General features: G+C 40.3%; 2 protein-coding genes across 4 annotated transcripts in view; one reads left to right on the top strand and one right to left on the bottom strand.

The window, feature by feature from the left end:
* The window catches only part of ntm (neurotrimin), a 256,256-nt gene that overhangs the window by 11,008 nt on the left and 222,178 nt on the right, over nt 1-23,070 (bottom strand). The window lies entirely within an intron of this gene.
* opcml (opioid binding protein/cell adhesion molecule-like) overlaps nt 1-23,070 on the top strand; it is a 172,838-nt gene that overhangs the window by 112,013 nt on the left and 37,755 nt on the right. Inside the window, exon 3 of the mRNA XM_086056956.1 lies at nt 6,188-6,313. Within this exon, the coding sequence (XP_085913082.1) occupies nt 6,188-6,313 (126 nt within the window). The remainder of the gene's footprint in view (nt 1-6,187; nt 6,314-23,070) is intronic.

Here is a 23,070-nt window from a genome sequence, read left to right as displayed (position 1 = left end):
CTCCCTGGGACTTTTTGCATGAAATAAATATGATCTTAGTTTAGTAAAACTAGCACTATAAGACCTGGAATAATCTGAAGTATTTGAAAAGATCTACTTTTCAGTTATATAGACCCCGAAAGATCATTCTACGTGGATGTGCATACAGGAAATACAGTATCTGGAATGTATTTGGCACCTACAACATCTACATATTTAAAGAAATAAACATCTAAATAGCCAGAATCAGTTTTACCACTTCATACACAATGACAACTTTTTTAGGATTTATATCTTGTAAAAAATGTATGCGTCTACATCAGTGCCGACAAGATAAATCATATTAATGTTTGTATGGTTTTTGTACTTTTTTAAAAATCAAGATAATCTTGCGTATAGAATCCATAGCCTTTGGTTTGAATATATTGTTTTTCAATTAAAGCTTTTATCGGATTCAGGATTTTTTTCCCAGAGGTTTGTGATTATCATCTGTATTTCAGAGTCGGGTATGAATCCAGTAATGGAATTAGATGAATATTTTTTTTTAGCTCAGGCAATACCAAGTGGCTTTTAATGTTAATATTTATCAACTGCCAGTTTTTGTTTAAATATATTAAACAGATATGTACCTGAATCTCTGAATACTGCTTCAGACATTTTGAAATATTGGTTCACCTGCTGCAGTTCATCCTCTGTATCACAATGACGACAATGCATTGCATTTAGAAGATGTGAGCCACCATCTCTTTAAGTTGAAGATTTTTTTTCTTCATTATTTCTATTTTCTTTGCAAACTCATTTTGCACACATGGCTCTTCAGTCTAATGGACAGCTGCCCAGATTTGATACACACATTTACACAAAGATTTCAGTTCAGTTGATGTGCTTCCAAGAGATTCCCAATAACAAAGGTGCCGGCAATTCGGATGTTGAAGGACATCATTCATTTGTCCTTTTGTATAGTTTCTGTTAGGGCTGTTTGATTAAGCAATTTTGAACCGAAGCCGTATTTTCTGGATCAAACAATGTTAAAAATGTTCAAATCGGCACATTCGATTTTTTTTATTTTTGGTATATCTAAGCCACCGTAGTTTCCTCTACATTTCCGCTTCCTCCCACGAGCGCGCATACCGGAAAAACTACCAACACCATCCATGGCTACCGGCGATTCTGCTATTTGCTCAGGCAAGGGAGCGTTGATAAATCGGGCAGATATAGATCTGCAGTGTAGTGTGTGCCCCGCATTTACAATACAACCCGCGAGCAAGTAACTCAACGTCTGAAAGGCATCCCTTTTTTTCTCCTCTGCAACGGACTTCTGGACAGCCGGTGCATACGTACTTAAACTTGACAGTGCATTGTATTATTGAGTGACAGTTTTGCACTAATCATTGATTTATGTTTAAGTAAGACCAGGGAGAAATGTGAAAGGCTGGCTGGTTGGCAAAATGACTTGCTCACAGACAGTTTGGTTTACAGACTTGACTGTCTACCTTTTCTCATGTTGATGATTTCGTTTCAGATGGTATATGCACTTTCTTCTTTCATTATTGGTTTAATTAAGAACAGATCTGAAATCTATTGTTTAAGTAAAATGCTGTTAATCCCAATGGATTGTTCTGTGTGTATTAAGTTAAATTAACTGGCATTTTGAGTTCAAAGAAAGAAAAATTAGGTTTAAATAAAAGACATTCAAAATACTTCATTTTTCATTATTTTTTATTTTACAAAGAAATTGTAATCGTAAAATCGGGTTTGAGAGGAAATAATCGGGATTTTCTTGTTAGGCAAAATCGAACAGCCCTAGTTTCTGTATTGAACAATGCATTTTTTAAAATAAGGAATCTGGGGGAATTTGGGACCCTAGAACACTAAACGTTAAAATTAGTAACACCATCACTAACGTTGGGTACATTTAATGAGATATAATATCCGGATAAAAAACAGTTTTTATCAATTTATTTAAAAGTACAACACTGTACACCAAATTGGAAATTGTCTTCTTTAATTTCCCAATACAAAATATCACATTAAAATATTGTATAGGTGAAAATCACCCAATGTTAGTGTTCTAGGGTTTAATGAGTTTTAAAATCAAATAAAAGGCCATTTAAACCCTTCATTTTCAAGAAATAAAAAAAGGTAGCCTGGTTCAGGTAATATGTAACAATCTGGTTCTGAAACCTAAAATGTTAATTTAATTTCCTCAGCCTGCAGAGACCATGTTAAAATGTCCTTGAGTAGGCGTCACATATATGATTTACTTCTGTTACTTTGGATGAAGGTCTCCACAATGCATATGAATAAAGCATTATTGAAGAGGGCTTTGTTTGCCATAAAAATGTGGTGCTGCACACCATTTATGATGAAGCTAGATGATGAACTAAATAATAATGGTAATAATAATACCTTACAAAATCACTTTATGCGTTTTGGTTGTACTTCCATGTTTGTTTGTTTTTTCTAATCCTTGAAAGCTGAGGTTTTGAATTGAAAGCTGGAAATATTTGGCTTCCCAAAAAATGTTCAGCGTTTTTCTGTCAACCAGGAAAGCTGAGATATTTGCTTCCAATTTTGTTTTTGCAATGACAAACGTGCAAGCCTTTTAAGATGTACGGGCCAAAAGATACACAGTTAATTTATAACTCCGTATAGACGAGTGCTAATTTCTAACAAAGCATATGCAATACAGTTTTTAGCGTAGATGCCAGCCGCACTATTTGCATCACAGTTGCACATCACTGCAGGTACCACGGGAGCTTTACGACACCATTAGCTCTCTGTACTTCAAACACCTGCAGGCATTTTATTTTGTTGCAGAAGATGTTAACCGCGTAAAATTGCCAGACACTCTCCCAAGATAGAAGAAAATGAGGAAGTGCAGTGAGGAAGATCCTGCAAAGGATTAACCCCTGCAAAATGTCTCGCCCTGACGATTTCCCAGGGCTGGTACTGAGGAACTCCATCAAAATTCCATCAACATCACTGTATGCTCTCACCAGTATGCCTGTAGACAGGACTGCTGCACTGATGATGGAAGTGTGAAAGGAGTAATCAGGTTACTAAAGTTAGCATGAGAGCAAGTTTGCTGTTTTTGTGGAGGCTCAGGGGACGAGTTTCTGCTGCTCTCAGTCAACCCCAAGGGGAAATACTCCTCATTAGAGTCAGCCTTTTTGTCAGCGTCACAAAAACACCCAAGCCCTATCTGATGTGGCCTCGGTTCAAAAGCACGGTGAGGTAGTCGGATGCTTGCTGCTCGGCTTCCCTCGACGGCGCTCACCTCCCGACGCGTCATCTGATAATAAGGGAGGGTCAGAAGAGTATTGTGAGGTTGACGCATGCGCTCAGCGTCATTGTTATTTTGATCAACTGATGACAACTCTCTTTGTAGTTTTAACTCTGAAGAGAGAGTGTCTTTGGGAGTTAGCTGCCCAAATTTCTCAATTTTTCGATGGCTTTGCATACGTCCTCTTAACTTTCCCTTAGCTAGGCTGCGTTATTTTCTTCTCTGTGGCCTTAATTTCACTCTCCAAACAGTACTGTCTATGACTGATCAAAGGAACTGTTGACATCTGCTGGCGATTGCAACTAAACTCAACTGACTTTATAAAGCACTTTAAGATAACCACTGCTATATACAAAGTGTCATTACAATTCTTTTCAAGCGAGATACTTGGAACTGCACACTCCTGTGTCCAATGCATAAAAAAATAAAATGATATTCGAGTTAACCCATGGATGGTGCTAAACGTTTGAATGATAGAAATAATTTGTTAACATGAGGTTGAGGATGAATGAGTTAAATTCATTGTGTTGTGTGTTCTATGCAAAATATGTATTTTATGGGCAAATATAAAGTGATAATGGAAAATGCCCGTTAAGTTTGTGTCATTTTCAGGAAAAATGCTGTATTGGGATATATGGTAACCCAACATACCCAAAACCCCAAAAGTTATTTTATGCAATATACAGTGCTCAGCATAAATGAGCACACCCTCTTTGATAAGTAAAGTAAACAATATCTCAATTAACACAAAAACAATTTGCGAAATTTTGCCAAGACCATGTTTCATACATCTGTTATACTTATAACCTGAAAGTAAGGTTATTAAAATAAATTAGATGACACGTTTTTCAGTTTTACTCAAATAAGGGTGATGCAGAAATGAGTGCACCCCACAACAAAAACTTCTACATCAAGTATTTTGTATAGTCTCCATGATTGACAGCACCAAGTCTTCTTGGCATGGAATGGACATACTGGCAACATATTACTAAATCAATCGTTTTCTATTATTCAAGAATGACCTCTTTTAGAGACTGGATGCTGGATGGAGAGTGATGCTCGATTTGTCTTCAAAATTCCCCATAGGTGTTTAATTGGGTTCACATCAGGAGTCATACTGGGCCACTGAATCACATTTAACCTGTTCTTGAGAAATCCAGCAGCGGCCTTAGATTTGTGCTAAGGATCATTGTCATGTTGGAAAAGTGCGCGACGACCAAGGGCACGGAGTGGTGGCAGCATCTTCTCTTTCAGTATGGAGCAATGCATCTGTGAATTTCTGATGCCATCAATGAAATGCAGCTCCACAACACTAGCAGTACTCTTACAAACCCAAATGAGGAAACTGCCACCACCATGTTTCACTGTGGGCACCATGCATTTTTTCCTTGTATTCCTCACCATACACTTTTGAAGCCATCAGTTCCAAAAACATTTATCTTGGTCTCATCACTCCAGAGTACAGAGTTCCAGTGGTCATCATCTTTGTCAACATGTGCCCTGGCAAAATCTCGGCGCACTTTTTTATGCCTGGGCTTTAGAAGAAGCTTCCTTGGTTTACGGCACCCATGCATGCCATTCCTCTGCAGTGAATGCCATATTGTGTCACGGGAAACAGTCACCCCAGTTTGGCTTTCGACGTGGTTGGATAACTGCAGTGAACTTGCATGCCAATTTTCTTCAACCCTTCTCATCAGAAGACACTACTGTCGAGGTGTTAACTTCCGTTGATGACCTGGATGTCTCTGTGAGATGGTAGCAGTTTTATCTTTTTAAAATGTTTCTACCATTTTTACTACAGTATTCTGACTGATAGGTATATCTTTTTTAGGCTCAAGTTTTAGGTGAAAAGAAATTATTTTCTTTCACAGGTCTTGTGACATTTCTATTCCATGTGGTGCAATCGCGAACAACATGAAATGGGAAATGGTTTTCTTTAAGTAACACCCATTTATAGGCAACTGTCTGCTTGACACCTGTGCAATGAATAATTAGACTCATCTGTGGACATTTGTAGTCGAAAATCTAGCTTTGCTCCAGAGTCTTTCAGTAGGGTGTACTCATTTTTGCATCACTCTAATTTGAATAAAGCTGAAAAAGTTGTTCTCTAAGTTATATTATTAACCTTACTTTCATGTTATAAATTAAACAGATGTTATACAAATTTAGTCTTGTCAACATTTTGGAAATTGTTTTGTGTTTATTGACATATTGTTCAAAGTGTTGTTTTTTGAAGGGGGTGTACTCATTTATGCTGTGCACTGTATATATTTTAAAATTAATCGACTGGTTATTTTATTTTTTTTTCCTTCCAAATATTGGAATTGGTATAGGCCTCAAATATATTGGCATATCACTCGGGCCCTACTTGTCACAATAAACGTAGAGTCTCATTTTATTACATGCTTCATTAAATTGCATATCGTCGCTGCCCTGTGAAAAACACTTACTGTATGTTAATTTTTTTCATTTTTCTTATTTTTACTTGAATGGTGTTTACGTGTTATATTAACATGGAAATTAAAAGAATTTCCAGAATTGGACATATGTGTTTTTCACAGGACAGCGATGATATATCAAATTATGTATACAGTCAATATTGTGTAATTTCAGCTCAAGTGATCAGCAGCTCAATCAATGAAATTTATTCAAACAGTTACACCCATATTTTCATCCATAGTTGGTTAGTCCAAATCTGTTTGCATGGTTGTCAAAAGACCATTTTGCCAATGATCCTAATGAAGGACGTCAGTCATCTTTAACACAACAAGCCGCTGAATTTGACATCTAATGCCGGCTAATTGAGTCCCAAGCCATCAATTATTTTTAACCTCAATGATTTTTTTCACATGGTTTAGAGTGCCCTTTGCTTGCATGCCATTTGTTTCGTAGTCAATCATAATTTACCATTTCTCTTCTCAGTACCTGCCAGGATCACTAATATATCAAAGGACACCACGGTAAATGAAGGCAGCAACGTCAATCTTATGTGCTTTGCGGTGGGTCGACCAGAGGCAAGCATCACATGGAGGCATCATTCCCCAAGAGGTAAGATGCCTTAACTGTACTTAAATTATAATGTTCCCACACTCACTGGGTTATACAGGCAGAGAGATCAAGATGTATCCTGATTAGGGTTGGACATCGATGCTGTGAATCAAGTGGAACTGGGACTAACATTACCGGTTCTCCCGGAATCGTTCAGATTTTAAAATGTTGGTGCTAAATTCCAATTCCTAGTTAGTTGTGGTGAAGAAGCACAAACGAAAAAAGACCAATAGAAAATGTGTGTGCACGGCGCACAGGCCCCTCCTGCTGCCGGAGCCGCCGCGCAGGCCCGTGCCCGCTCGCCGCTCACCTTTCTGGTCGTCACGCCGCCTGATCCCTGTCGAACCAGGCAGGTGTGGGCTGCAGCGGCGACTCTGGACGAGCGACGTCGCGGTTGCGGCATTCGCCCTTCGCGGGGTCCAAAGTCAGAATCGGGTAAATGTAATCACAACATTGAGCCAATAAGTTCAACTTGAACTAAACAGTAAGTCAACACACAAATGGAAATTGCCAGCTAATATTTAGCTCAAATCTGGCCAAAGCACGGCTAAGGGGCCACATTCAGCAAACCCAAAGCCTCTAACTGCCCCTCATAGTGACCATGCTGTAAAAAAAAAAAAGTGCTTTTATTTTATGTGCATATGTGTGCACAGTTACGACTAGTGTTTGCCATGTTGCCAACTTTGCGACATTTTCCCTATATTTAGCAACTTTTCCAACCCGTCTAGCAACACATTTTCCAAAAAAGAGATTATCAACAATAACAGCAGTGGTCCTAACATTATGTTTTTATTTATTTTATTTCATTTCCTGCACGGTGGAGAGAAGAAGACCAAGAATGTTTGGCCTGATAATACTGCACTTAAACTATAGTTTACACAGACTGCATTGATTAGATTTACCCCTCAAACGCAGCTTTGTGTTTGTCAAACTGTACATATTTTTTCTTTCTAAAGAAAAAAAACGCTAGGTTAGCCCATCAATCTGTGTTCAGTAGCATGCTGTATTTTTGTATTTTTTGGAGGTTCTCGAAAATGGAGCTCATGAAAAATTAATATACTGGTTAAACTAACTCATAGTAAAGTTCACAAACAGTAAAAAGTTAATGAAATCAACCCATTAAGGTCTAAAGCGCCTGGCTCAACATCTTCCGAAAACCTATGAGCGACTATGGAATCACCCACCCTCTTAAACCCACCAACAAAATAATTGATATCTCAGCCCCCTGTAGCAGATAGAAACATAATTCCAAAAGAATTTGAGAGTTTAGACATGTGGCTTTCACACAGGGCTGAGATTATTTTTGTTTACTGTTTCAATCGGAGATGTAAAAATAAAGTGTCAGTGCAACAGAAGCACTATTTTTAATTTTTTAAAAATCGAGTTCTAATTATCGTCCTCTATTCTGTTCCAAAGACGTCGATATAGTCATTATCTACAAACATATATCTTAACCATATATCACATTCGAGTGGTTCTACTGATTCAAAGTCCACAATCGCGTTGTCTATGTCACTGCCGTTATTCATTTCAGAGCTGCCGCGATCGACGCATCCGCCATTACTGCTCGAAAAAATTCTGGATATCCTCTGACGACTCACGACACTGTCACATGTCTATTCTGATGCATTTCATTGGTTAAGAGGCCGAGAATTGGATTAAAAAAAGCAAATGATGTAAACGCTCTCACGGTAGAAAGATGCAACAGCGCCTCACGGCTCTAGTTGTACAAACGAGGTTATGCACTCCTGGCCTTCATGGGTTAAAAAACAGAGAAGTTTACACTGTAGCTCGCTTAGCTTGCTCCTTTCCTTTTTTTTTTTAAATTTTTTTTTTTTAAGAATCGGAACCGAGAATTGTTAAGAACCAGAATCGGAACCAGAATTGTCTAAATTCAAACAATGTCCAACCCGAATCCTATTTTTTTTTAATTTTATTCCAAACAAAACCCAACATACAGTGAATTTGAAATACTCGAAGTCATATTTTCAAGAATATTTTGTATGTCCACTAACCCACCCTCATCCCAACCCACAGGCCATATAACCACACACACACACACACACACACACACAAACACACGCATACATACACACATGGTTGTCAACAAAGTAGGTAGAGCCTAACGAAATCAAAAACGATAACTAATAACATATGAAAGAAAAATAAAGGCAATAAAGAAAAAAATAAATATGCACATTATTCGTCCTCCAAGTCAAAGGGAATATTCAAACGCTCACTATATTGAACAAAGGAATCCCATATGTCATGAAATGTTTTTACAGAGCCATGAATTGAACACCTCAATTTTTCATCTCACCCAGCGAATATGTGAAGGGGGTTGGGGAAGCTTCCATTGCAGCAAGATTAGCCTGCGGGCCAGAAGAGTCGTAAAAACCAAGGCTTGTTTAAGTATTTTTGGTTGCTCCACATTCGGGGGGATACCAAAAATCGCGGATAGGGAGTTGGAGGAATAACGCAGCCATAGGCATTACTAAGTGTATCAAAAATGCCCAAAGTGGCACTAACTTGGGGCACGACCAAAACATATGAACATGATTTGCTGGGGACAGATTGTACCAACCACATGAGTCGTTCACAGAGGAGTAAATTTTCAACAGCCTAGCATTAGTATAGTGAACCCTGAATAGAACTTTGCATTGGATAAGTCTGTGACATGCACAAATAGAGGATGCATGAACAAAAGACGAAGCCGAGTTCCATTGTCATGTCATGTCATGTCATGTCATCTTCCAAACCGCTTATCCTATATAGGGTCGCGGTGAGTTGCTGGAGCCTATCCCAGCCGTCAATGGGCGAAGGCAGACTACACCCCAAACTGGTCGCCAGCCAGTCGCAGGGCACACATAGACACTGTCACTGAGCGGGAATTGATCCCACGCTGCCCGCACACAACTCAGGCGTGTGTACCACTACACTATCAGCGGACACGAGTTCCATCGTTGTTCAGTTAATTTAACACTAAGGCTTTCCTCCCATATATTCTTAATGGCTGTCAGGAACGATGAGAATGCCAACCAAATAGACCTCTACAACAAAGAAATACATCCCTTAACAACAGGGTCCACAGAAAGAAGAGTGTCAAGTAAAGTTTCAGGGGGGCGATTTGGGAAATGAGGAAAAAGTTTCTTCACAAAGTTCCTAAACTGAAAAAAAACGAAAAAGATGATGCTTCGGGAGGTTAAATGAAACGCAAAGCTGTTCAAATGAACAAAACATATTGTCTACATACAAATCATGAACTGACTTTATCCCATTGTTGTACCAGATCCGGTATACTGGATCAGTTCTCGATGGTTCAAAAAAACAGTTAATATAAACAGAAGTCCGAGAAGAGGGGCCCGAACCCAACCTGCTTCCTGTATTGGTTCCATATCTTTACAGAACTCATCACGATGGGACAACCAAATAGGCGCGATAGGGGGAGTGGAAATTGCGCGCATAAAAGTGAAGGCAAAGAAAATGGTGATAGTCCCTTTTCTAAATCCACCCAGCAAGGAAGCAAGTCTGACTCCTCGCACATCCAAAACAGAAGTTTGTGTATGTTAGCTGCCCAGTAATAATATCTAAAAACCGGCAAGGCAAAACCTCCTTTGTCCTTGGGAGACTGCAAAACCGATTTTCCAATCCTGGTCGGTTTACCAGCCCATAGGAACATTGAAATCAGCTTGTCCAACTTGTCAAAAAATGGGGAAAGTGGGCAGCCTTGCCTAGTGCCACAATGTAAAGGAAAATAGGGAGACAACATATCATTTCTCCGGACCGAAGCCTTCGGAGAAGAATAAAGAAGTTTGACCGAGTCTAAGCCCAGCCCAAATTTGGACAGACTGTACAAAAAGCCCCATTCAACCCTGTCGAAGGCCTTCTCTGCGTCGAGTGACACCACAACCTCGGGCGCCAAGGAACTTTTAGAAGTGATGATGTTGAGAAGCCGTCTAGTATTGGAGGAAGACTGTCTACCAAGCATAAAGCCAGTCTGATCTGGTCCATTGATAGATGGTAAGACGCGCTGCAGTCAAGAGGCAAGAATCTTCGAAAGAATTTTAAAATCAACATTTAAACGAGAAATAGGCCTATAACTGACACAAATCAAGGGATCTTTGTCCTTCTTAAGAAGTAATGAAATGGTGGCCTCTGACAGGGTAGGGAGACGGCCAAGGACAAAGGCTTCATTGTACATGTCTCTCAAGATGGGACAAAGCAAAGATGAAAAAGTCTTATAATATTCAACAGTGAAACCATCAGGTCCAGGGGCCCTGCCGCTCTGGAGTGAGATAATAGTCTCCTGGACCTCTGCAAGTATGATTGGGGCACCCAAAACTTCTACATTAGCATTATCCACTTGAGGAAAGTCAAGCTTGTCCAGTAGGACTTCGGGAGGGGGAGGAGCATCTGAAGTGTGAAGAGTGGCATAATTATGCTGCTCGGATCCATTATGGTAGCCCCTGAAGCAGATTTTATCTTCGGGATTACTCTAGCAGATGCCTCAACCCTTGCCTGATGTGAAAGAAGCTTCCCTCCTTTATCGCCAGACTCATAAAAACGCTGTCTGGATTTCATAAGAAATCATGACATTTGTGGTGGAAGCCAGATCAAAGTCCATCTGCAAAGTGACACGCTGTTTATAAAGAGAGCCATCAGGATTAATAGCATACTGTTTGTCAACCTCTTTAAGGTCCCTAAGAAGACCAGAAATAGTAGAATCATCCTATTTTGTTCCTATTAGAGACAAAGAGATGAGTTGGCCTCTGATATAGGCTTTAGATGCCTCCCAAAGTGCCCCTAGTTAAATCCGGAAGCACAGAATTAAACCTCCACATTTTAGGTGAGCCAGTTCGAGTAAGCAAAGCCAAATCAATGGACGTTGGTGCGTGATAAGATACTGCAACACTGTGATAGTCCACACAGACAACCTTTGAAAGCAATGGAACATCTAAGAGAAAAATTCAATGCGTGAGTACGTATGGTGAACATGTGAAAAAAAGGGGTAAGTCCTAGCATTCGTAAATGTATGTCTCAAAGGATCAGTAAGACCATATTAGAGATGAAGATGAAGACGAGGAAGGCAGCGGGTCCAGATGGCATCAGCCCCCAGCTCCTCAAATCCTGCGCAGACCAGCTGTGTGGAATTGTCCAGCACATGTTCAACCTGAGCCTGAAGCTGGGCAGAGTCCCCCAGCTATGGAAAACATCCTGCCTGGTCCCGGTGCCAAAGACCCCCCACCCGAAGGAGCTCAACAGCTTCAGACCAGTGGCGCTGACGTCTCACCTGATGAAGACCCTGGAGAGACTGGTCCTTGTCCACCTGCACCCCCTGGTGAGCTCCTCAATGGACCCACTCCAGTTCACATACTAGACTGGCATCAGTGTGGAGGAGGTCATCTACCTCCTCCACACTTCACTCTCCCATCTGGAGAAGGCGGGGAGCACTGTGAGGATCATGTTCTTTGATTTCTCCAGTGCTTTCAACACCATCCAGCCCACCCTATTGGGAGACAAGCTGCAGCAGGCGGGGGTGGCCCACCACCTCACCACATGGATCCAGGACTACCTCACAAACCGGCTACAGTATGTGAGGACACAGGACTGTGTGTCTGACATGCTCCTCTGTAGCACGGGGGCCCCACAGGGAACTGTCTTGGCTCCCTTCCTGTTCACCTTCTACACCTCGGACTTCAACTACAGCACCCCTACCTGTCACCTGCAGAAGTTCTGTGACGACTCTGCGATTGTTGGCCTCATCACAGGCGGAGATGATCGGGAGTACAGAGAACTTACTCAGGGTTTTGTGGACTGGTGCCAGCAGAACCGCCTCCTGATCAATGCGGGGAAATCCAAAGAAATGGTGGTGGATTTTGGTCGGCGCCATCACTCTGCACCTGCACCAGTGAATATCCGGAGAACAGATGTTGAGAGAGTCTCAACTTACAAGTACCTTGGTGTTCATCTGAACAATAAACTGGACTGGAGCGACAACACAGACGCCTCTATAGGAAGAGTCAGAGCAGACTCTTCCTACTCAGGAGACTGAGGTCTTTTGGGGTTCAGGGGACGCTCCTCAGGAACTTTTATGACTCGGTGGTTGCATCGGTCATCTTCCAGGGAGTAATCACCTGGGCAGGCGGCGTCTCGGCCCGGGACAAGAAGCGGCTGGACAAACTGGTCAGGCGGGCCGGCTGTGTCCTGGGCTGCTCCCTGGACTCTGTGGACTCGGTGGGGGACAGGAGAATGTTGGCCAAGCTGTCATCAATGCTGGAGAACCCTGACCACCCCCTCCAGGGCACCCTAACAGCACTCCACAGCTCCTTCAGTGACAGACTGTTACACCCTCGCTGTGCAAAGGAGAGATTCCGCCGCTCCTTCTTGCCTGCTGCTGTCAGACTCTCTAACAAGAACATTGTGTAGTCTCTACAAACTGGCAGACATTAGTGCAATTGTGCAGTACTGCACCTGGGCTCATATCGTGCAATACCCAACATTCCCCACTACTGTAGTACCGTGCAATACTCAACATTCCCCACTACTGTTCGTCTAGTTTTATTTGTATCCTATGCTGTTCCTTACATTTCACTACAGCACTGCAGCACTGTCACTTACTTAAGAGTATTATTCCTCTGTACTATGTACAGGCTAAAATGAGTGTTCCTCATACTTTTTATGTAGATGTATGTTGGTGTGTATATACATGTGTATATACACATGTTACTGCATATATTTACATAGGTTTGATCCTGAATGTTTGCCGTTAATGTTATACATTAATGGCTACATTATGCCACTGTCCCTGTGTGACCTATATCTTTGCTGCTGTAACACTGAAAATGTCCCCACTGTGGGATCAATAAAGGCCTTCTTAGCTTATTTTACCTTATCTTATAGACCAATATGCTTTTTTCAGGGCCGATACCGATGCCGATTATTAGTAATCAAGGAGGCCGATAACCGATATTTGAAGCCGATATTCATGTGTAGAAAAAAGGGCTAAAATGGTGTCAAAATTTTGAAAAATAAAAACTCCAACACTTGACTTGGTTTAAAAGCCTTTAAGCACCTGTATATTAAAAAAACTTTAGTGATTTACAATATTTTAAAGCTTTTTTAGATCTTAGAAAATAGACAAGTTTGTTTTACAAATCTAACAAATAGTGTCGGGAGCTCCCAGGCTCAGATGCATGTCTGAAACTTCAATGAAAACAAACATCTCTTTAAAGTTTACCACAGTAAATAGTTTTCTAAAAATCCACTACAACTGAAATGTTTATCTTTCACACATTTGTTTTAAAGTTCAAAAACAGAAAAGTCTATCCTCAACGCAGCTGCTTGCCAGAAAAATAATCTCATCAAACACGGCTGTCTTCTCTCCATTGCTTTATGTGTGTGTTCTTACTTTCTAAGCAGAAAAAGTGACACTTTTTGCTCTAAATGCATGTGACCGGACTTTCTCTTACAGTACTTTGCCATCAATTTTTGCACCATGTACAGCACTACGTTGTATGGAGCGGTGGTTGTTTTAAAGTGCTCTATAAAGTTGAGTCGAGTTTAGCTTTTTATGACGTGGGTTACACACAGACACGCACTCACTCACCTCTTACTTTTATCAACATTTCCCTGTCATGTCAGCAACTTCACTGCTGTCCGGAGCCATGTCGTTCACAAAGCATTCACCTCTGCATTGTGACAATGACGGAGCCGTTAGCTTCGTATAGGCAAGACATCTTACTGTGGCAAGCAGAACTGCCCCTTGTGTTTATAAGACATTGAAGGGCTCATAGTAATGTTACAAGTGGTTGTCAGTTATAGTAGACTGACATTTATTAACATTTCCTCAAAGTCTGTTTAATAGCTTGAATTTCTCCTGTGCCGTTCTGCTCAAGTAGCGTGTGCTGTGCCGTGCTACTCTAGTAGCGAGAGAGACACAGGCAGCTTTTCGCTGATTGGCTGTTACCCACTACACAAGGAACCAATCAGATGGTGCTGTGGGCGGGCCAATCTGCCTGTGCAGGGCCAGTCGTGCAGCAGAGAGAGAGAGAGAACCATGCAACAGCAAGCTGCAATAAACCAGCTTTTAATTTATCGGCCTTAAAATTAAAGAAAAAAAATCGCCGATGCGATAATCGCGAAAATGCCAAACATCGGACCCGTTAATCAGCCCGGCCGATAATCGGTCTATCCCTAGACCATATTGCTGGGAAAGAGTCAGCAAAGTCCTTGACGACCGCATAAGTGAAACTGTCTTATTAGATGAACGATCCAGCACCGGGTACTGAACAAGGTTAAAATCACCCCCCATAATTATATAATGGCTTTGAATATTCGGAAAAGCAGTAAAACATTTGTAAAATAAGAACTATTGTACCAATTAGGGCCATGAACACAAACTAGTAAAATAGGAGCACCATGAAGTGTTCCAGAAACCATAACATACCTGCCATTTATATCGGTTACAGTCCGAATCCTAATTTTTAACGTCTACTATCCTAGGGTGGTCATAGCACGAAACCAAAGCTTTGTGGCCCATCTCAAGGTCTTCCCGCTAATGCTGCATGCCAATTTCCTTGAGCACACATTGCAGAAGCTAGAGACTGGCTCCTTCAGTTTGTGGCACCAACTTCCAAAAGGCTAAATCTTTTTCCTCTAGCCTTTATCCCATTATTAATTAATGCTGTTTTCGATGTTTCATATATTTAGCTTCCATTTTCTAAAATATATGGTTTGGGTGTGTGGATTTGTCGTCACCCTAATTCTAGACAAGACCAGCCCTACTCTGCCTCTGATTTGCTAGCACCCGTTGGATGGACTCATACTTTTGGTGGATTAGGGCTGCACAATATATCGAAGACATATCGATACCGAGATGATGGTCTATGCATATCGCAAAGACATGCACCAATTTTCTTCTGGAATTATATGCTTTTATCTGAATTTGACCAGTCAGATGCAAATTTAAATGTGCATTGCCACCTATTATCTTGGGGAATTACAATTAAGAACATGTTGAGCTTGCTTATTTTGCTGTATGAAAACAAATGTACTTATTTTCATTCAATAACATAATGTGATTTTTTTCTAGGTACATGTTAAATATCCCTGTAATATCGTCATCGCTATAGTTAACATTCATATGGCATATTGCATGTTTTTCCAATATGGTGCAGCCCTAATTTACACCTTTGATTTGCTATAGTGTGGAAGCACTTACGCAACACACACACAAATACTGTATGTAGGGCGAGTCTTGTAAAAAAAAAAAAAAACCCTAAATACTTTAAGCCATGCAAGTGTCAACAATAATTCTAAAACTTCCGAAAGTAATTGTGCCAAGCAAGTTGCTAAAGCATTAGCTCTTTGTGAAGGTGACTTGAACTGATCCTCCTACACAATGCCTGCTGTCAACCTTGCTTCACATTAAACACTTCTGACGCTTGTTCATATATTTTTTAGTGTGAGGAATAAACAGTAACAACAAGCAGAATATAAATCTATTGATGAAGCCTATTGATGAGGACATTATTAACCAAAATGGAATGAGTGTTTTTAGGAGTTCATGCTGTACAAAATGCAGTCTTATGGGATGTACGCCTAATTAGTCGTGATTTGGCTGGCGACCTCAGCTGGTTTGCAGGGGTCTATTGTGCTGGGACCTCACAACCCTGAAGTAGAGCTAAAAAAAAAAGCTTTGTGAATTTGAATGTGTGAGCTATCCTGTGTTCTAATTGTGTCAGCTCTGCACTACCCACTGAGTATACAGTCGTATGAGTCATGAACTGAGCTGAACATGAAATCTTCATTTATCTGTTCCCATTATCCACACAGCCCACTGGTTCTCCACAACCTCGTCTTCCACAATTTTGTCATCACTGTTACCTAATATTATGTTATCACTTACTGTAAACAACACAACTCAAGACAAACAAGCACTGTGGATGGATGGATGGATGGATGGATGGATGAATGGATAGATGTATGGATAGATGTATAGATGGATGGATGGGTGAGATTAGTTTCACAGCAGCAACAGACCCTTTTCTTTTACGTCATATTACGCACAATGCTTAGTTTCCCACCACCATATTCGAGGGCATACATGCGGAAGAAAAACACGACAAGAAGCCTTTTCCATTGTAAGCGCTGTCGGTCATAGTCTCCTTATGTTTAGTTTCGAGCAAAAGGTCATATTAGGACACTCGTCACTAGACATTGGAAGCAGTCGTTCGGAGTTGATATGAAGAAACAGTGAAGTTGGTTGGAGAGAAAGTTCAGTATGTAGTTCCACAATCAGACTGGTCAAATGAAGCCAGTTTGTTCCCCGAAACAAGATATCCCAGCAATGTGAATTACTTGATTCTAAAGAAGAATGCCTACACTTGGGAAGACTTTGATGCTGTCAAGAGCCTGGACTATTTTATTCACTTTGTGTCTGGGTGGTGAAACATGTTGGCTGCATTCAACATTCTGCATTCTTTGTCTCATAACAGCAAAGGTACGTTGCTTTTGGTTGACACAGTACGATCACTACTTCGATGGTGTAAACTTTTCATTTTTCGTTGATTATGGCTGCGCCATATGGACAAAATCGGTAGTGTTATGACTGAAGTCAACCACATTTCCAATGAGTGCCATCGACGCAGCACATTATGTCATTAAATCCTGAGCTCTCCCTTGTCTGCAGTTGGACTGAATTGCATTTCTGTTTACATTAGTGAATCTAATTGTGCCGAAACAACATAATATTATAATGTTGAAAATGAAGGTTTAACTTTGGTTTTCAACCGCACGTCCACACCGCACAGAACGTTTCGAACTAAACAAATTGTTTCATCTACTCATATACACATTGCACGGGGGGTGTTCTTTTACTGATTTACAGCTCTGACTTGTTTTGCAGTCACCGTAGTTAACAAAAAACACAATAATCCCGTTTTTCTCTCAAACTATTATTACATAATCATGAGAAACTATTGTCATGTACACAAAATGACACAATAATACCAAAATATGTACACGAAGTGTATTATGAGCCGGGGGGGGGGGGTTGGTCGTGGCTTCATGACGCCGCAATGTGATGACGAACGAGCCCTGCATTTCCTTTTTAACTGCGATTTTAACTTCGCTGCTGGATACTATGATCATGAGGATTTAATCGACATTGAATCACTTTCAACATCCCAGACGAGATAGCAGGACCTACATGCATTGTTGTCTGGTCTGGCAGCCACCATAGGCACTGGAGGCAACGTAAACAAAAGCGGGGATGCCGAGTTGTGCAAACTAATGACAACTACATTGTACTCTTGCGACCGTTGTGAGGATAAGTGGTTCTGAAAATGGATGGGTGGGTGGATAGCAAATTCTGCACTGTCGTTACTGTCATAATTAATACTTGTTGGAATAAAAACGGCCACAGCTTGTTGATGTGCAGCTATGGTAAGTGATATTTTTAATCATCTGTTTTATTTCCGTCACATGAAATTGACCATTAGCACGAATGTAAATACTATACACTTGTACGCAGTGTGGTCAGATGTATGGCCTGCGCGGCTACACACTGACGGAAATGAAATATCTATTATGACACCAGTCGGCTTCTCTACACCAGGCTAAGCAAGTTTTCTTGGGGAAACATTGCAGTATAACAGATTTTTCCACATTAGTTTCCTATATATTTCAAACTGCCTATTTGTGGTTTGCAGTCATTACATTGTTTTTTCTTGAGTTTGTTGCATAGCTGGTTGTGTCAGTGTGGAATAGTGAACGATCAAGCTGATGGCTATTGCTAGCACGCAAATTTCCAATAGCTAACATCATTATCATTTTGATTTGAGCATGGAAAGCTACTTACTAGACCATCAGGAACAGAGTCAATGCGGCGTTGGTCGGAAATACATTTACACTAGGGCCGAGGTACACTGACGACGAATTCGAGCTAGCTTTTCAAATCTATTGGCCAAATGCAATTCTGAACTCATTGTGTGGGTGTTGTGGGTTGGCTAACAAATGTCAAATTTGTAATACACTAAGGTGTATTGTGTGGAAGTGGAGCTCTATGCTTATTTGGAAGGATCACTTACTCTCTTTTGAAAGGTCCTGTCAAACTTTTCTGTTTTGCCACACCACCCACACCAAGTGCAGAAGGCTGCGAGAAACAAATACATGGCATTAAGGAAAAAAAAAGGTTCTGACTAGGATTAACAAAAAAGAGGAGAGTCTGAGTGCACAAAGCCCATGGGGATGGAGAGGAAAAATATTTTGAGGACTATCTGAGGGGCACAGAGGTCTAACAACAGATTAAAGCGCATATAAGCAGACCATCAAAATCACTGTCCCCAATCTGCAGGACATCTACATGAAGCGCTGCATCAAGAGCCAGGAAGATTGCTCAGGGCCCCAGCCACCCCAACAATAAACTCTTTTTCCTGCTGCCATCAGGGAAATGATACAGGCTGCTCAGGACCAACACGGAAAGACTGAGGAGGAGTTTGTTTCCCCAGCCCAAGAAGCTGCTGAGGGCTATAATCTGTGTAAATCCATTTGTTTTAATCACTATCAGTGACATAAAGACATGAAAGAATGAAAACAAAATTAACAATCAGGAAAAACAATGTTGATCATTTGCATCTGGTCACATCACACCCCAGAAAAACGCAGCACACACGTGATGGCGATGTCAAGTGAGGCGACTGCTTTAAAATTTGGTTTAACATTTGGCGCCATGCCAATGTACAATAATTCATTCTCCACTCAGGGTAACATGTTTTGAGACCATCGGCGCACAGTGCTCCATAAAGTCAAAGCCCTGTTGGCTCAGATAAGGTTTGAGGAAAAATGGAAAATGCACAAACGAGTAGAGGGACACCATCACATAGAGAAGTGCCCATAGATTTACCACCGACAGAATACTAATGCTGTATTATCAAACATTTGATAATACTGCATTGACCTAACGCTTCCTGGTTAGAGCTGCTTTGATTTTAGCACTAATCTGACTGCAGGTGAAAGATATTGGGAGCAACAAAGCAGACTGCCTTCACTGCAAAACGAAAATAACTGTAAGAGCAGGTTCCAACACAAACCTGCATAGATATATCAGAACTGTTAATCCAACAGTGCAGTTAGAGGAGAGAGGGCAAGCTCACTGTCTTCTAAACGTGGTGTGTCTCGCCCCAAAACAACAACAACTGCTGCAGCATTCACTGCAGTTCCTTCACATGCTAGTACAGTATAACTCATTCTACGGCAACTCAAAGCAAATTAAGTCAGTTTATACCGAAGCAGATGACCCGGGACAAACAGCAATTTATCGGAGACGTACTGACTAAAATTATAGCTTTATTTGTAACAGAATAAATGAATTATTTGTTCTAAAAAACATGTTTTAAAAATAGCATCCACGCGCTTACGGTGGGCGCTATGTTTATTTCATGACTGCTCTATTACCAAAGAAAAGGTAGTAGTATTCAGCAATGACAAGCTACATGTTTTGATTTCATTACATGTACAAAAGCTACATAATAAACCATGATCCTGAAAGTCCTCATCTATTGTACATGTTAATAAAAAAATGAAAACAATTAAAATTGCCATTATGTAGTCTATATACTTAAGCAGCACATATAAGATTTTCAGAGCTGCAGTCATGCACAACTTAATGTCCAAAACACAACAATAGTACAATAATAATAATAATAATAATCAGCTGACAGTTCTACAGTATGAGCAGGCAACACGCTACTGTAGTTTGGAAGTCACTTCATGTCTGCAGCTGATAATGACTTCACGCAACCCCGCATTGACAAATTAGTTCAATACTTATTCCACGAATGCAATATTATTTGTTTTGTTTTGACTACACATATAATGCTTGCCTTAAAATGTTGAGGTTTAGTTCCCCTTCATATGTTTTGCGAAGTTAAGGGAAAATATAGGGCTACAGAAGAACCTACCGTATTTTCCGGACTAAATGTCGCTCCAGGGTACAAGTCGCACCAGCCATAAAATGCCATAAAATGTGGCTTTTTTTTGGTGGTTTTTTTCTTTTTTTTTGAAAGTCCAGTGCATTATCACCAAACACGAATACGACTATTGCATGACGTGATTACAGTACATCAATGCAAACGTATAGGTTTTTGTTAGCAATGATAATCCAAACGCACCAATTATAATAAGTAATAATAATATAATAAGTGTATATATATACACATTTTTGATGAACTGATTCTAATGATTCAGTTCACTTAAAAGAACTGTTATGCCCATCACTACCCCATGTCTGTGTGTGTGTGTTTGGATGTGCGCGGCTGGCTGATGACGGAAGACCAAAGACAAACATGGCGCATTTAAAGGAACAGTACAATATTTTGTATAGATGGATTGATAGACAATCAAATTGTCTTTTATCATACTATTTTAATTACCTACTTAAAAAAAAAAAAAAATTAACCGTTTAAATTATTCATGCATTTTAATAGCTTTAAGGATTCATCTTATGTTTCTTTATGTGGGTTACAATAACATGTGAAATTAATATAAAGGTAATTGTCATGGCTTGTTAGTGCTGACTTGTATTTATGATGTTTTGTCTCCCTCTGCAGATTGACCAAGCTGTAAACACGTCAAGATAACATGTCGCTTAGCAGACTACTTGAACTATGAACTGGAGGTGTCGTGATTAAATCTGCCAATAAGAAGACAAGTTAGAAATATTGGGGACAGATTCAATCACGCTAAAGCGCCTGCAGAGGGTGACAAATCATCAAAAAATTCAGCAATAACAAGCCATGACAGTAATAATCATGTTCTACTGCAACTATATATTAATAATTTCACACATAAGTCACTCTAGTGTAAAAGTCGCACCCCTGGCCAAACTATGAAAAAAAAACTGCGACTTATAATCCGGAAAATTCCTAATATGGTCTTGGGGCAAAAGACTCCTTTTTGGGAGCTAAGGTAAAAGTGCCTGTTCTCTGAGAGAGACAAACTTCCCATAAGTAGAGTGTATCTTGTTGGCTACATGGTTTAATTAAACATAAGACCCAAAAAAACTAGACAAATAGAAATAGAAATAAAATCATATTTACTTGTCTGTATTACCATATTTGGTATTGGAGTAATTTGAAAGTAATTTTTGAAAGTTACATTACTGTAATGTATGTGTAAAGTATGTTGGTAATTGCATTATGTTAATGACTACATTTTTTAACAGGTAACTACTGTATCTGAAAACGTTTTTTTTAAGAAACTGCATGAATTTGGAGCTAACCAATAAACTTGGAACATAAAGCACACAGTTTACTCTCAGTACCGTTTATCTGGATCATTTTTTGGGTAAAACTCATGAGAAAACTTTGGGCAGGTGCAAAGTGAATGGCTTTTGCTCTCCTGTTCTCCCTCATTAATCATAGTAGTAATTTGTGCTATTTCCCCCTCAGAATTAAACCATTAATAACATGGACTATTTCCTCTCACACCTGGATCCATTTTGGAGAACTGAAATGAGGATGGGTCCGCTTATGCCGTCATGTGAAAGAGAAATAATGTTTTCTAATTAATGGCTTTATGTCACCAGAATGATGAAACACCTCAGTTTAGAAGCCTTTTGCCTCCAGAGATCAGAAATCTGTTTGACTTCATGTAAACAAGAACCTTGGTTGTAGCCATTGCAGCTTTTTCCAGTTTGGATTTTTACATTTCAAATCTACATTTGTTCTACAATGTTCTACAATACAAGTTTCATATGCTGGGTACACAAATGGACACAATTGTTGGTACTCTCCCATTAAAGAGAGAGAGAGAGAGAGAGAGAGAGACTATATTTATATGCCGTCAATATTTGGGTTAAGGTCAAAATTCCAGTTTGTGAAACATTTGAAAAAAAAACTTTACATTCGTGAGTAGACAGAATTACTTGTGGTAATTGTGATCAATTGGAATATCCCCATCTAAACCGCGATGCACAGACAACGTAAATACGCAAAGAGACATCATTTCCACTTCTTACCTTCAACTATCAATAAAATAGATTACATTCATGTTATTCACCACGCTAATAAAGTAGTCGGTTTCCTCCTCATGATGCTGCTGTACTCTGTCTGCGCCCCGGACACCGCACATCCAAGTAATTCCTGTACATCCAACCCCCCCCCACTCGCCTCCCCGTGTGCATGTTTCACAGAGCCATGCTGACAGGATGGCAGCGGCGGCTATCTTGATGGTAGATGGGAAAATCACAAGGGTGTATCCTTCCGATCATACAAAGGCTTGGAAGGTTACAAGTCAGTTTAGGTTACAGGGCGCATGTAATTAGACTTGCATGGCTTAATCTTTGAGACAAGCAAACTGGCAGGAGAAACCAGGTTTCTTCGTAGCCAGGACTAGGCTGGCTAGCGGGTGGGGAGCAGCGCCGGGGACACCCTTTCGATGGCTGGCTGGGGTTGGCCAGCCTCACCACCGCCTCGCTCGTAGGGCGTGAGAAATATGGCTAGAGATAACAAAGGTCAAGAGGTCTTTTTAAGCTCCTGATGAAGACGGCAGAATGATGTACAAACGAATAGAGGTAAAAAAAGAACCACATTGTCTGAATAAAATAAACTATTGAAATTTGATATTCTCTAAAATTGATGGCCAATGTTTTGTGATAAGCGATGTGAAACCAATGAGTTATTGAAGCACCACCTTGGGCAATTCTTGATGTGTACCTTGATGTTTAGCGCTAACTAATCGGGTGCATTATCAATGAT

The sequence above is a fragment of the Filicampus tigris genome, chromosome 17, assembly GCF_054856515.1.
Source record: "Filicampus tigris isolate MCC_2025a chromosome 17, RoL_Ftig_1.0, whole genome shotgun sequence".
Taxonomy (NCBI): Eukaryota; Metazoa; Chordata; class Actinopteri; order Syngnathiformes; family Syngnathidae; genus Filicampus; species Filicampus tigris.
Note: the sequence above shows the minus strand (reverse complement) of the source record. Positions and strands in the feature narration are given on the sequence as shown.